Source organism: Alternaria novae-zelandiae, assembly GCF_023758075.1.
Source record: "Alternaria novae-zelandiae strain BMP 2774 chromosome Unknown scaffold_8, whole genome shotgun sequence".
NCBI classification, from domain to species: Eukaryota; Fungi; Ascomycota; class Dothideomycetes; order Pleosporales; family Pleosporaceae; genus Alternaria; species Alternaria novae-zelandiae.
In genome coordinates, this window is record NW_026056968.1 from 842,110 (window position 1) to 857,017 (window position 14,908).

General features: G+C 50.6%; 5 protein-coding genes across 5 annotated transcripts; 2 read left to right on the forward strand and 3 right to left on the reverse strand.

The window, feature by feature from the left end:
* Positions 1-1,234: 1,234 nt before the first annotated feature.
* On the forward strand, positions 1,235-2,624 carry J4E88_004758 (uncharacterized protein; the record flags this gene model as incomplete). Its single annotated transcript, XM_049398402.1, has 2 exons — positions 1,235-1,628; positions 1,690-2,624. The coding sequence occupies 2 exons, from the start codon at positions 1,235-1,237 to the stop codon at positions 2,622-2,624; spliced, it is 1,329 nt and encodes a 442-aa protein (XP_049255963.1).
* Positions 2,625-2,747: 123 nt separating this feature from the next.
* Positions 2,748-4,791, reverse strand: J4E88_004759 (uncharacterized protein; the record flags this gene model as incomplete). The annotated part of the gene is made up of 4 exons (XM_049398403.1): positions 2,748-3,776; positions 4,226-4,319; positions 4,395-4,667; positions 4,733-4,791. The coding sequence occupies 4 exons, from the start codon at positions 4,789-4,791 to the stop codon at positions 2,748-2,750; spliced, it is 1,455 nt and encodes a 484-aa protein (XP_049255964.1).
* A 1,994-nt stretch (positions 4,792-6,785) lies between these two features.
* Positions 6,786-8,533, forward strand: J4E88_004760 (uncharacterized protein; the record flags this gene model as incomplete). The annotated part of the gene is made up of 3 exons (XM_049398404.1): positions 6,786-6,894; positions 7,089-7,297; positions 7,661-8,533. 3 exons carry the CDS (start codon positions 6,786-6,788, stop codon positions 8,531-8,533), a joined length of 1,191 nt encoding a protein of 396 aa, XP_049255965.1.
* A 1,748-nt stretch (positions 8,534-10,281) lies between these two features.
* J4E88_004761 (uncharacterized protein) lies at positions 10,282-11,764 on the reverse strand (the record flags this gene model as incomplete). Its single annotated transcript, XM_049398405.1, has 4 exons — positions 10,282-10,612; positions 10,672-11,173; positions 11,228-11,377; positions 11,434-11,764. The coding sequence occupies 4 exons, from the start codon at positions 11,762-11,764 to the stop codon at positions 10,282-10,284; spliced, it is 1,314 nt and encodes a 437-aa protein (XP_049255966.1).
* Positions 11,765-13,167: 1,403 nt separating this feature from the next.
* Positions 13,168-14,683, reverse strand: J4E88_004762 (uncharacterized protein; the record flags this gene model as incomplete). The annotated part of the gene is made up of 4 exons (XM_049398406.1): positions 13,168-14,144; positions 14,197-14,421; positions 14,474-14,612; positions 14,669-14,683. The coding sequence occupies 4 exons, from the start codon at positions 14,681-14,683 to the stop codon at positions 13,168-13,170; spliced, it is 1,356 nt and encodes a 451-aa protein (XP_049255967.1).
* Positions 14,684-14,908: the final 225 nt, after the last annotated feature.

Genomic DNA, 14,908 nt, shown 5'->3' on the forward strand with positions numbered 1-14,908 from the left:
GAATGCTTTATGGGAACGTTGATGGGCAAAAGAAGAGAGCATTGAAGAGTTTGGGCATTTTCATATTCATGTTGGGTTTGGTATGCAAGGCGTTGATATAAACGGTCAGGGAGGTATAGCTGTTAGGTTCATTCGGACAAACTTGCTCTTTTAGCTTCTTATCTGTATGTTTTGTGGCACATGCCTAGTGCGACATGGCGTTGTACCAGTAGATATTTTGTATGGAACACAGTTGAAAGTACCTATATCTTGACGAATGGTTCGTTGTGCATCATTGCGATAGATCTTGGCCCTGACTGCCCTGTCTTGCTTTCGCGGTGTGCTGTGCGGCGTATTACATGTATCAAAGATGCGATAAATGAACTCGTCGTGAGTTGGGCGAGATGCGGCTCGTCTCGTTCCGATCGATTCCGAGCGTTCCGATGTCAACCCGTCACCCGTTGAAGCGAACCCACATGGGCATGGAGCTGCCCAGCCACCATCTTTCTCTAAGGATAAATCTACTCAGCAGTGTCAACACATATTTTGCTGCTTGCGATACGTTTTTTGGGACATTTTGCTACGAAAGGATTCCATCAAAGGGCCTCGGCGCACGTTGCTCCTTCATAAGTTGTGAACCCGTGTTTCCACGAATCCCTTCCTCGCTCACGACATCGGCTTCGTCCCGCACCTGTTCATCTCCACGAACGCCCAACAGATAGTAATCCATCAATCAATCTGGCAAAGCGGCCTCAAGGTGTGCGCCACCGAAGTTCGAGGCGTACATGTTGAAACACGTTTATACTAAGCATTACGACAAGCATTACCGACATGGCGGTCGTCGGCTCGCTTGCTTCAGGCTTGTTCGCGATAGATGAGCTGACGCGCGCTCTAGCATGCTTTTGGAAATTTCGGACAATTTATCTGCCTTCCACGGGGGATGAACGTACTCCCATGGCGAACACGGTCTGCTAGATCAGTAAACATAACGGCAGCGTGGTGCTTCTCGTCGCAGCCTTTGGATTTTCCGGGGGTGCAACATAGGGGCGCTATCATTTCTGCGGGCCCACCAGGGACATGAGATTGGCATCGATCTGTGCTAGGATTTGCAGATGGCCTTGGTGTCTAGCCTCACCATCCACGTATATCCCACTCTACTCTCAGGCTTCGATTCTCTCACTCTTCAGTCTTGTTTTCGTTGTCGCTCGTTTTCACTCCAGTCATTCGTTCCTGTTGAGCAGGTCTTTCATTCACGATGCATTTTTCGCAATTCCTGCTTGCAGCGGCTGCTATTGCACCGGCACTCGCACAGCTGTCGGGCAAGGTCGGGCCTTTAACCACTCACGCGGCCAAAACGGCCAAGAAGAGCTGCAACGTTATGGATTATGGCGCGAAAGCCGATAAGTCCACAGATCTTGGACCAGCCCTTCTCAAGGCATTTACTGCTTGCAAGGCAGGTGGCACTGTCGTTGTTCCTTCCGGAGACTATGCCTTGAACACCTGGGTCACGTTTGAGGGTGGTAAGGCGTGGGCGCTGCAGCTTGACGGCACCATCTACCGTACGGGTACCGATGCTGGAAATATGTTGTTCATCAGGAATGCCAACGATTTCGAGATGTTCAGCAGCACTGGCAAGGGTGCTATTCAAGGTACGCAAGGATGCTATTCGAGATCGGTCATGTTCCGTCACAGTGCTGATCACAATTGCAGGCAATGGTTACCAAGACCACAAGAACGGCAAGCGAAATGGCGCGCGTCTTCTTCGCATTGAGAAATCGACCAACTTTGGGATCCACGACATAATTCTTGTCGACGCGCCCATGTTCCACTTCGTAATCAACAATTGCTCGAACGGCGAAGCCTACAACATGGCGATCCGCGGAGGCGACTGGGGTGGTCTCGACGGTGTCGACGTCACCTGTACCAACTGCTGGGTACACGATATCATGGTGACTAATAAAGACGAGTGCGTAACCGTAAAGTCGCCTTCCAAGAACGTCCTGATCGAGAATATCTACTGCAACTGGAGCGGTGGCTGCGCCATGGGCTCTCTTGGCGCTGATACTGCCATCTCTTCCGTTGTGTACAAGAACATCTACACATGGAAGTCTAACCAGATGATGATGGTCAAGTCCAACGGTGGCAGCGGCTACGTCGAGGATGTTGTTTTCGAAAACTTCATTGGCCACGGCAACGCCTGGTCGCTAGACATCGACCAAAAGTGGGCTTCGATGAGCACTATTGCTGGCAATGGCGTGCAGTTGAGCAACATGACATTTAAGAATTGGAAGGGAACAGTCGAATACGGCCTGAACCGCGGGCCTGTCAAAGTCGTCTGCGCAGAAAAGGCTCCTTGCACTGACATTACCATCGAAGATTTGGCCATGTGGACTGAGAAAGGCAGCAACAACATCTATCAATGCCAGAATGGTTACGGTAGCGGATTTTGCTTGAAGAAGGGAAGTGGGGGCGCTTATCCAGCCACTACCAGCACTCAAACTGCTGCACCCACTGGTTACTCTGCACCTACTATGAAAGAGAACCTCCAGACTGCGTTTGGTACAGCCAGTCCCATTCCTATTCCTACGATGCCGGCAAGCTTTTACCCAAACACACCACCGATCACTAAACTTGCTGGCAAATAAATCCACATCGCCGAGCACTCCATGTTCGCTATTGTTGACTTCATAAATTTGTACATATTCACTTCTGTTCACAATCCTACATATTCAACCCAAATGCCGAGAGCCTCTATCACATACGTGAATCTACTCAAACGCCCATTTTGGTAGTGGTTTCCCGTCGCCATCATTGTATGAGCGCCACTCCTGGTAGCCTTCCCAAACCGCCACGGGTAAAATTCGTTGTTCCGGTCGGTCACTTGGATCAGGCTCCAAGCATTCTCCAACTAGCGATCCCAGTTCCAACTGGAAGTAATTAGAGTATCCTAATGGATCGCACTCTGGATCGAGTACATCCATGTTAGGACGCTGTCGCATTTGTCCCAGGCAGAGCAAAATCAGACCGAGTGCATATATGTCTCCTCTTTCGCTGTAGGTAGACTCCGGAGGCTCGAAAGCGACGTTTTCCCAAGCGAGTAGCTTTGCGGCTTGGTTGTTCAAACTAATATCCGTAGACTTTACACTGCAGCCAAAGTCGCAGAGTACTACAGTCGGGTAGCTATTCATCGTGTCGCCAGCTAGAGTGCTAGACCATGTCAACAAGATGTTGGCTGGCTTTAGGTCGCGATGACGAATGGCGTTCCAACCACGCACGCGGCCCTCTACTGGTCGGCCCTGCATAGCGTAATCGCGTGTCTTTTTGTAATCCTGACCCGTCCAAAGATAGCAGAGAGCCTGTGAAATATCCCAGAATACTTTCCAAAAGAAACCTTCGTCTGGGATATGCATCTCGCGTTCTTTGTACCGCATAATTAGCGCATCCAAAGAACCGAGCTCGCAGTGCTGCATCCAGATTGAACCATACGTGTGGTCAAGATCTGCTGTGTCGCTGTCCATGATTGATGCAATGTTAGGATGAGTCCGGCACTGTTCCATGGTGGCAATCTCGCTGTGGATCGAATGGACACCGTTTTGGTACGCAGTCACACGTTTTTCGACGCATATTGCATTCGAAGGGCGATACTTAACAACGTAGACACCGACGTTCTGTTTGCCACCGTGGAAGCCTTGCGGAGCCTCTTCGATTACGACATATTTGTCGCGCGCGGACGTCTTGACCATCTCTGTGGAGGACATAGATGGTCTGTGAGACATGCCTTGCTTTTGGTGCTTGGGCTACTGGGGGGAAAGAATAGATCAGTAGATATGGAATGATATTTACTATGAATGTCAATCATTGTGAGAGTTGGAATGACAGCTGTGCGTTGACGGGTTGTCTTGTTATCAACGTCTACATGTACAGCGATGTAGTGATAAATCTAGCCAGTGTGAGCTTGACACGCGTACAGTCGATATCACCACGCCGCGTAGGCATTCATCGGTTCAGTACAGCTTGGTACGAAGACGGCGTCAGAGCCGCTTTAATTTAATTGAATGCAGACAATATCAATATGATTCTATGACATGAGACTAAATACGTGACGTGCTCTACTTTCGCTAGCAATATATCCATGCTATTTGCGTACAAATCGAAATCGCGAAAAGATCTTAGTCATTGGGCCGTGCCCCCAGCGCTCGCACTAAGCCCCACAAGCTATATCGGTCGGCGTGTTTGATGGGCTCACGATGAAATCGTCGTACGCGACGAGGCTTCCACTGTGGGGTGTGAGCTGGGGTAACCCGCTGGCGTCCTTGGTAACGGTAAAGCGGGTCGAGTAGCTGCGGGAGTTGCATCGTTAGTATACCTTCATCAGACTAGTATAATGCACGCGCAGTTGTGGTTTTGGAACGTACTAGGCCTGAGAGCAGTTTCCACCATCGTATCTCGTCTCGATAACACCAAGCACCTGGTATGTCTTCTCGGCAGTTGTTTCTGAATCAACGGTGGTCACGTTAGGAAGATGGTTCCAAAGCTTGTTGCCAGCTACGGGGAGAAGCTCCTCCTTCAGCGCGACAATCTCTTCGGAGCCAGTAGCGGTGTTCTCAAGAACAATGAGCTGCCCGTTGGGTGTGAAGAAATCGGTAAAAGTGCTTGTAGCGGACGGGTCCTCCGCGGAGGCGTAGAGCCTACAAGTTTGGGTTAGTGCTCTAGTCGTTCTTGCCGTTTGCGGGAGAATCATGGGATATCGTACTCTTTGACGAAGGACTCAAAACCCACTTCGACCCCGGATCCTGTAGAGTACTGAGTCATTTCGACTGATGCTGCTACGCCCAAGAGGCAAACAGGGGTGATAAAAGAAGAGAGCTTCATTGCTGCTTTTGCTGCGTGCTTGTGGAATGTTTTGTAAGGTGATGGGAGAGTTGATCGTAGAATGATCCATAACCTGTAGCTTTTATACCTATTCATATTGCACATGAGTTGGCCTACTCCACAACGAAGTAAAATAGTACTTAACCATACCCTCTCCGAAGCAATACCGTGGCTAGCGATAGCAGCTTCACCGCTGCTGCGCATGGATACAAACACCAGTCTGCTTAACGCATGCCGTCTGGTTGGTGAGTGAAAGTTCGCTGGCAAGACTGAGATAGCGATGCAGCCAGTCAGTCATGAGCAACGAAGAAGTCGGGTTTTTCTTCGAACAGTACGACCTTAATTGATTTTGCTGCTTTCAAAGGGGAAGTCACATTCGCTAGCCACTGTATTCGAAATGCTATGGTCTAAGCATTCTACGAGATCTGGTCGGGCCGGCGCGGCGGTATATCCACATCGTGAAGGAAATTCAGCCGGGGAAAATTTATAGGTTGCGTCACTTGCTTGAGACGTCTTACCTTCTTGCACAGGGAGACAATGGAGAGAAGAACCCGATAGCTCATCCTTTTCTGAGACAAGATTGTGCTTCGTAACAACCCTAGGGTGATGTTGAGGGGCGTCGCCACGGTTTGGAATTTGAGCCCATTGACGCCTGGGCAATGATCACCGTCCAGCTTGTGGGCCACGATGCCTTGGCTGGACGTTCGAGCCACGATTGAAGGCCGTGTCGTGAAGAAAATTCTCCACAAAGATAACACAGGTGGGTGGTAGTCGTCTTGAAGGTGGGCCCTGTTCGTGATCATGGGACCTTCTGGCTTTCGCGCGCGAGCCTGTCCAATCATTTCGCAACCATTAGGCATGCTCATACTTGTGCCGCTTCGACCATATATAGCCTGGAGTGTCGTGTTAGCAGCTCATGGCCCGCAAGCGTGAATTTCGATGCCATGGAGCTGGGGCATCATGGGTAGAGAGGGAATGTGCCTCGCGCCTCATTCAAGGTACAAACTGAAATACTGGGTTGCGATAAAGTCAACGAGCTTCCAAGGTAACGTGTACTTCTAGGTTGGGAGGCACTTAGGTAGGTATTCATCTTTTCCCATAGATTTTGTGCTCGCCTCTTTGGATAGGTGCATGACAGCTATGTTACCCAACCAGCGGGCAAGCTGCTTCTCAAGCTATGGAGAGACTGAGGTGAAGCATGGCAGCGTACCTTGGGAACTCGGCGCATTCTTTCGAAGATCAGTGGTGTCCAGCCGCCTCGACCGGGTAGGGCTGCCGGTAGATTTGCGATTGCGCAACAGAGCTGAAGACGTCGGGCGCCGAACGATTGCGCCATGGTATAGACCTTCCTGATGCTCGTTCTATCGTTCATACGGGTGTTGGCGTATCTTCGTGATGCAGTGGGCCACGTATCGATTGCATTGCTGATCGGCAGGTGTAGAGGGATGGCACACTTGGGCACGGGCTAGTACGAGAGAATAGCAAACCGCTCTTGTGTTATGACATCTTCGCGCGCGACAACGTATTTCCCGTCGGTAGCGGTAGTCAATGACGAAGTGAGTGAATGCGATGCGACGAGGGACCAATTTTCCCCATGGGATGTGGTGGAAAATGAGCCGGCATCTTGATTTGGGGTAGATCTAGAGGAATTGCCGATTGCGGGGTTGCTGCAGGAACGCGGAACCTTAAGCTGTACGTCATCTTCGGTACCTGGCGACGGCATGGAAGCTTGTCACCGCACTGTAGCACATGTATATATTCTGGCTATGCGACTATGATGTCGTTGCGTTTAGAGTTTCCAACTAGTATCTAGCAACGTTACCACTGCTTTCACCATGCGACTCTTCACCCCAATCACTGCACTTGCTGCTGTTACTACTTCCACAATGGCACAAAGCGCACCAGAACCACCTCAGATGACCCTAATTTACCACATGGAAGCGCTCCTGGGAGAAAGATTCTCGCTCGGTTCTATTCCAACCGGGCAAGAACGCATCGTCATCCCTATCGTTGGAGGCACTTTCAAGGGACCAAGGATAAGTGGTGAGTAGTCCTCTTGGCCTAAACATGTCATCGTGTTTCAAAGATCATGAGAAAAGGCTGGGACATATTTTCGACAGCTCATGCCTCGTGCTCTTATGTATCATGACGTCATGTCACTCACATCTTGTAAGGCAAAGTTCTCAATCTCGGCGCGGACTGGCGCCTTACGGACGCGCAAGGCGCTTTCCGACCAGACGCCCGATACAATATCCAGACCGATGACGGAACCTTCATATACGTTCAGACGATAGGACTCCCACCCGCTGCGGATGGTGCCCCCACGATGTTGCGAGGACAATTCGAAACCGACACAAACGGAACTGCTGCGTGGTTGAACGATGTGGCTGCTGTCGGCGTCCTCAGAAGGAACGGAACGTCGAGTGTGATAATCGACATGTGGCAGGTACGTGGAGGGAAAAGAGCACGAGACGAAATTAAGGCTAACAAGCTCAGGCATCTCCACCTGCATAGGGGTCAGGCTTTGATGTTAAAAAGAAAAATAAAATCTGGATTGAACTATCATCGTGCAATGCTTGATGCTGATTTGTCCTTCGACAATCCCGATGCGGGTGGCGGTTGTGGCTCACCGTGTGGCTGGTAGCCGAAAATTGGCGCCGACCTCGCTCTTCCGCTAGTGCGCGTCTTCTTACCTGTCACACCTGAATCAGACTTCACTCTATCTCGCAGCCCCCTCCGACTACTTCTGACCTTCAGGAATTCTATCATTATCTATCGTTCAATGATGACAGACATGCAAGAATGGCAGATCTTACCAGCCGATCTGATAGAGCTTCAAATTGGCCAAGTTGAGCTTTTGCTGGCAATGTACCCTGACGAGATCACACTCGACGAGAACTCTCAGGGAATACTAGATATCCTGCGCGATACCGATGATGCTCGGTCTAGATCTGCAGCCAAATATACGCCGGTCATCCCAGTCATCCTTGACCTGCCAGTATCTACGCCCAACGAAGAGTCGCCGAATTCAAGGACATTGCGTCTGGATATCGGGGTACCGTTCGCGTTTCGCGGTGATAAGCCGCCTTTAGACCCACCGACCGTAAAGGTTCGGGTGCAGCAACCGCAATGGATGAACAAAGCCGCCACGTCGCGGTTGACGTCGGACATACCAGAAGATGAAGACCTGCTCAGTAAAATTGAGTACATCAGAGAAGCTGCAGTCGAGTACCTGACGGAAATTGAGACGAAGGAACTGGGCCCGGATCTCACTGCTGTGGACGCTGGACCGCTGGTAAGGGTTTGGTTCTATTTTCCATCGATCAGCACACGCTCCAAACGCGACGACTTCATCAAGTTTGCTCCTTCTTACCAATTGACCGGCTTTCTTTACGCTGGCAAGCCAGGTCTTCTGTGCGTCGAGGGCGGATCACAAAACATCGATGATTACATGAAGTACATCAAAACGGAAAGCTGGGGCGACATCCCGGCCCATCACAAGAAAGTCAGCGAGCGACATCGGGAGCAATGTGAAAGGCGAGTCTTCCCAGACATGACTGAAATTACCGACACAGTCGGTGAGCGACGCGGCCAAAGAGCGAATAGAGGTGACATGAAGGCGATCGAGGAATGGCTTGTGGAGAGGGGACTAGGCGATGCTTTTACAAAGGTCTTAATGTAATCCATCTCTACTTGACCCCCATACGGCCTCGCTACCTAGCTTTACTCAAACATCCTGGACATGGAATATCAGAGTCGGAACTTCTCGCAACCCCTTATCATCTTCATCTTCATAGTACAAGCATACTTCTTGAATAGTCTTGTGGCCCAGTTTCGCCTTATGCTGAGCGAGCAAATGCAGTACGCCACTTCCATTGGGTGTGCCGCATAACGCTATCGCCTCTTCAGACTCTATTGGGAAAGCTATACCTGGCCATCTCGGAAGCCAGGAGTCATACGAACTTCCTGGCTCAGCTGTTTCCTGTCGATTTTTACGAAGAGAGGCAAGGATGATGCTACAGATGGCTCGTGTGTTCGCATTGAGAACCTGGTATCTTACTACAAGTCTTAGCTCTGGCATATTGTACTGAGATCTAAAGTTAGTACATACATTCTTCCATTGCAAGAAAGCAACATCGGACCAATGTCGCAGCTCTGGGAGTTTGGCTACCAACGTCGCTGGATCCAGATTCCTATATGGGTTCAGCATTGCTTCCGGGGTCGTGTTGCATTCTGCCAACAAAATACCGGCCTCGGGTTCTATCACGCTGTGAAAATGCGCCATGGTGGCTGGATAGATCTTACCGTCGACCGTAACAGTCTCGTCGTGATTGGTAAGGATACCCGCTGTGGTGGGAGAAGACTTGAGGGTAGGGCCTAGGGCTCGTACTAGGTTCGTAGCAGGAGTGGGATTCGGGCTAGCAAGAGTGAAAGTAACCCAACCCCACCTTTCCAGGTCATCAACGTCCTGAAATTGACTTTGACGCGGGCCGTCGGTCATATCTGCGATTGTGAGAGCTAGAAGGCGTTGTCCTTTCTCGATAGCTTCCTGGTATGTCAATGCGCCTTTCATGATTGTCCCAACTTCGGGCGTCTCATACTTATCACTCATATTTGGGGTGTTGGTATGCTAAAGCCGACAGTTGAAGTCGAGCTGAGGAAGCGACCTCGCGTTTGTTAAGTACCTAAATTTTTGTATGCTAGATCAATACATCACTATAAGAATGCAACTGTGCACAGTACTATTCAACCTTCCAAACATCGTGAATGATTACTACCATTTCGCAAAAAATACACACGAGACATTGCAAAAGTGCGCAATCTCGTTTGCATTCGCCGCGCTTCTGATGTGCACAAAGCCATTGTGAGCTCTCCAAGGACCCTCAACGCCACCGCCTCAATCTGATGGTAACGCGTTCCAAAGCAACATTTCCCTCCTTCGCATCAAGGCACCAACTGCATCTTTCCAGAATGTTCCGGTTTTTCATGTCTGCAAGAGAGCGACGTTAATGCAGATGCTCATGGTAGAGGACCTAGTCCGTATTCGGTAAGGCTTTCGCCAGCGCGACGCGAACGCGTCTCCCAACCACCTCACGCTCTGCGCTGCCATCTACGTCACGATCTCAACAGTCATCTATTCCTGTTTTTGTCGGACCTAAGCAGCTGCCTCAATTACTCATCAAGCTATATGTAGCGTAGTCTAGTAAGCAAAAGTCGATATCGATCACAATGTTGATGAGTACGATCTTCACTCAGCAATCCTCGCATTCGTGCGAGCGCAGCTGTCCACTACGACATAAACACGCTTGCGCATTTTCAACCATATTTTGCGAGCTCAGCCCGTTAACAGCTTATATTAGACAAGAGAAGAGAAGATGATTATGTCACTATTGTGGTATACCGCATCTCGCAGGCCATCTCCTGCTTGTACTAGAGGCTGGAACCCGCCTTGCGCGCACCAGCAAAGGTGTTTTGTATACCGTCCCATAGCGGCTCGCCACCCTCGGTCATGTCCTTCCATGCTGGGCACGCGAGGCTCAACAGCGGCGACGCCAGGGTGTCCGTCACCAAGCTGATCGGGACTTCGAGGGTCGACAGCAGTGGAGAAAGCGAGTTGGGCAGGAATGTCTTGAGCAATTCGAACACGAAGCACAGGAGATTGTTGTTCTCGAGCAGGGAAGCTGCGTTGAGGACACCGCCAGTGACATTGTGGAGATCGAGGCCGGTGAAGGAGTCAACGGTGCCGGTGTTGCCGCCGATGCTATCAAGAGATGTCAGCCTATCACTCAACACTGAAGGTGGGAGATTTTGGATACGTACCTGCCAAGGACTGGATGCTTTGCGACCCACGAAATGATGTCCAAGTTGAGTGGAATCAGGCCGTACTCCACCGGCTTTCGGTACCAGTTCTCGGGGATTGTCTCGTGGCCCTTACGATACTCCATGGTTCCGTTTGCACACTCGTAGACGGCAAAGAACTTGCGGAAGATCTCTTGGGTAAGAACACCGTCGGGGTGCTCAGCTGTGTGGTTCGAGAGCAGACGACCGAGGAAGAAGTAGCCAGCGTTACGGCTGACCATGCCAGTGACGGGCCCATAATAGAAGTTGGGGTTGTGGGCGACGCTGTACTCCCAGCGGCGGGCAGCTTGGTCGGCCAGCAGATCCATGGAGAGAACACCGTTCTCATCGGCACGATCGTGGAAGTCGCGGAAAAGTGTCATGTTCATTGTCCAAGCATCACCAGTCACGTAAAGGTCGTCGCGCGTGAGCGATGAGTCCGACTCGATCCAGTTGTGCGAACCTTGAAGACCTCGAGGTTTACCTGGAGGGCGTAAGCATGAGAAAACCTGGAATACGTCAGAGTGATAGTACTTACCGAGAAGACCAAGCAGGTTTCCTAGGATGTTGTTCGTGCCAGCAGTGGGGCCTCCGATGGAGAAACCAGGATCCAACGATAGTGGGTTTCCTGTCCAGACAGTACCCATTATACCGAGAACGAGAGCCAGCTCTGTGCCCATGCCCATCACTGGATATCACGCGTGTTAGAATTGGCCAGTCTACTTTGAGACGCATCAGACGAACCTTGGTTGATGGCCGCCACCACTTCCACGAAGCTGGTGACACCATCACGAGAGATGTATCCATGGTTGGCCAGAGCATTGAGTCCAGGACACGGTCCGCGCTGGCCGTTCTTCTTGGGAGCTTGGAAGGCGTGTTTGCCAGTGATGTCAATGGGTTTCTTCACATCAACGAGAAGTCTCTTGGCATGCTTGTACTCCTCCACCGATCGAATAGCCGCATTCAGCTTTTCGGGAGTGAGGCCTTCGAGGTGTCTGTGATGAAGAGATGAAGGAAAGGCATTGGCAAAAATGTTGCCCGAAAGGAGGGTGAGAATGGAAAGCGAGAACTTCATAGCGAGCGGAATGGTTCGAAAAGATACCTGTGAGACAAACAGCCAAAGAGAGTCAAGGGAATAGTAATTAGATGGTGGTGTCTACGAGCATCATGTAAGCGTAAGCCACATGGAGATGAGCCGGCGGTGAGACGCGGACGAACTGCTGAATGCGGATGTGGCATAGCTGAGCGTTCGATTGCATCGGAGGATTTCTGGCAAAGTGACAAGCTAACCACTTCGTTTGCCCAGGCAGAGAAGCAACGACTATCATCATTAAACAATCCCAGGAGAATCGTGGGGAAGATCATGAACGACCGCGGCACGGTAAATGCCACCGAGTTCTGACTCCACTTATGCCAGGGACAAGACTCAAAGAGGACTAGACGAGAAGATCCAACACAGTCGATTTGGGATGTTGAAAAGGAGCAAGGCTGACGATACCCGAAAAGTGGTCTGAAACAAATACACCCGATGCCAGGGCTCGAAAGAAGAGGAAAGAGCAGGCAGATCACCAATAGTGGAGACGCAGTGTGAAGGTCCGATTAATTAAACGGCCCGTCCAACTGGGGCCAAGCTTATCTGTATCCAGAAAGCCGAAGGTTGTGAGTTTACCCCTGCGGTCCGCTCCGGTTCCCTCAACGCTTCCAAGGTTGATGCTGTCGCCAACCGCGCTTTTGCATATAACATACATAACTTTGATAACTCACTTTTTTTGATCGCTCTTCTTGGAGTATGGTAGCATAGTACGACAGATAATGTAATCGTTGAATGCCTTGGCGGAGATCCTTCGGATGAACGTACATACGTAATGTCGAAGGCCCACCTGACGCCTTCGAGAAGCACCGAAGCAAAGATGTCGGAAGAGATAAGTGGCGAAAATTTTGGCATTTTCAGTGGGACGCGCAGATGTTGAATCCCCCCTTGGTGGGAGTGGTCTTCGAGAAGGGTTGTCCTTGGTAGGATCCCTGTCGTGGTTGCATTGTGGGCCCTGAGCGGCTTAACGCTCCTTTCCCCGCGTCCTAGCTTCTGAACCCAGCACGGCCTGTTGGCTTCACTCTATGGACGATCCCACCCATTGCGTCCACGCGCTACTGTCGTTCACGCCCGAGTTCGGCGCTTAGTCTGAGTCCAGATCAAGCCTAGATTCTAGTCATGCCACTTACTGACGTGACTACAGTGTACACCGTGACTGGAAAATGTAATCATCATGTACGCCCAGGCACTATGTCGGCAGTATTAAGAGGCGCTGAACACGATGTCTCGAAACGCGGGAGCGATGAGAAGACTGAAGGTGTGTAGAAGATATAGTACATTATACAGTTCTCTGAAGATACGGTCTATGGGATATCCTTGGTTGTGACGCCTGTACTCCGTTTGTGTCGACGCCAAATGGCTACAACACCAATATTGCCCATGAAGGCTCATACATGTTCTCTTCCCATCATAGGAGGCTTGTTCCAGTCCTGGGGCTTACCATCATTGGCGTTCTCTGTGACCACCGAAGCATTCCTGTGCGTGACTTCCACCTCATGTGTTGCCACGATCCAACCCCTAGAGTCTCGTTCGGTGTCCCGTTTCGTCAACATGGCTCGATCGCTGTTGTCGTCCATGTCGTCCAATGGAATGAAGTTGTTCTCGTCCTTTGCTTTCGGTTTTATGGAGAGACGGACTGACTTCTCGGGGGCCGTAGAGCTGATGGTCGTGTTGTTGGTACTGTTGAACTTTGAACCTTTGGTCGAAAGGGCTTTGCTTGCTCCGATAGTCGACTGTATTTTCGGCCAGAACTTGGCGATCAATAGCCGGTGAGCAGGCATGCATCCGCAGACGATCGAAACGTCGATTTCGATAAGACTCCATAGACCGGCGTCGACGTAATCCCAGGTGACGTTCTGCGTATTGGAGAAGTGGATGAGGGATTCCAAGCGAATGACCGAGATGACGACGACAAAGATACCGACACCAAACATGGACATGACCATGACCTTCTTCTTGATACCCATGTTCAGCGCTGCTAGATGTTTCATCGGGAGCGCCATCACGACGACGTCGAGGAAGATGTTGATAGCGGCCGCGATCCAGCCTTGGAGATGGATGTTGTTGCAGCTGCCTTCGTGGAGTCCATCCCATTGATCCCAAGCCATGCTGATGGGCCGGCATTGCATGAGGGTGACGACGAAGAATACGACGGTGTAGACCCCACAGACGCCCATGACGCTGTAAGTAAGGATTCGAAAGCTCTTGGCCGGAAAGACGCGAAGGTAGAAGAAGAGAATCGAGATCTTGGAGACACCAAGGCCAGTCACGTAAAAGATTTCTCCCAGGAAGTAGTAGAACAGGACGTTGGTGATCTGGTCAGCTTTGAGTGTCCAAATGTCTCGTCCAAGACCGTTTTTGACCACTGTAACGTTGTAAGTAAAATGGCGGCCAAGGATTCGTCGAAATCGTCTTACAGAAATGGGTAAAGACCGCGGGAGGTATAGCAATCAAGACAACGATGAACATCGTTAAGTCATCCCATGATACCTGGCGGCCCTTCTTGCCTATACTAGCGGCCATCCTCAGAATGAAGGCTAATATAGCGACAACAGCTCCGGCTATGCCAATAGCCATGAAGGAGTCACCCTTGTAACGAATAGGTACTCCACAACCAGTGCTGGTGATATTCTTGGTCTCTGCTACGCATTAGTATCCAAGTATGCGGCCTGTACGTTACGAGGGTATACTCACGCATAAGCTCATAGATCGTACATGTCTTCTGGGAGCAGGCGGCTACCGCAAGATTGAGGGCAGTGTTGGTGCATAAGCACTGCGAGGTGAGGTCTGTGGCGCATGTCGACTTGGGAAGCTCTTCCATAAAACATGCCAGCTATACGAATATGTCAGACAAGAGTTCAGTTACAGTCTTCATATAAGAACACATACAGCGCACTTTGGCATGTGTGCCGCCAGAGCCTCAAGCGGGTTCTGAGCATGAACGGCAGCCACGAAGGCCCCAAGAAAAGCTACCACAGTTCTTAACCGCATTGGGAAATATCATGTGCAGGTGTCGTAAAAGAAAGGCAAAATGATAGAGTTGAGGAAAAGGCGATAGCGGCTGGCTTCGGACAACGCTTCGTACGAAGGTTTGAAGGTAGTAGGTTATGTACTACAGTAAATACCAAG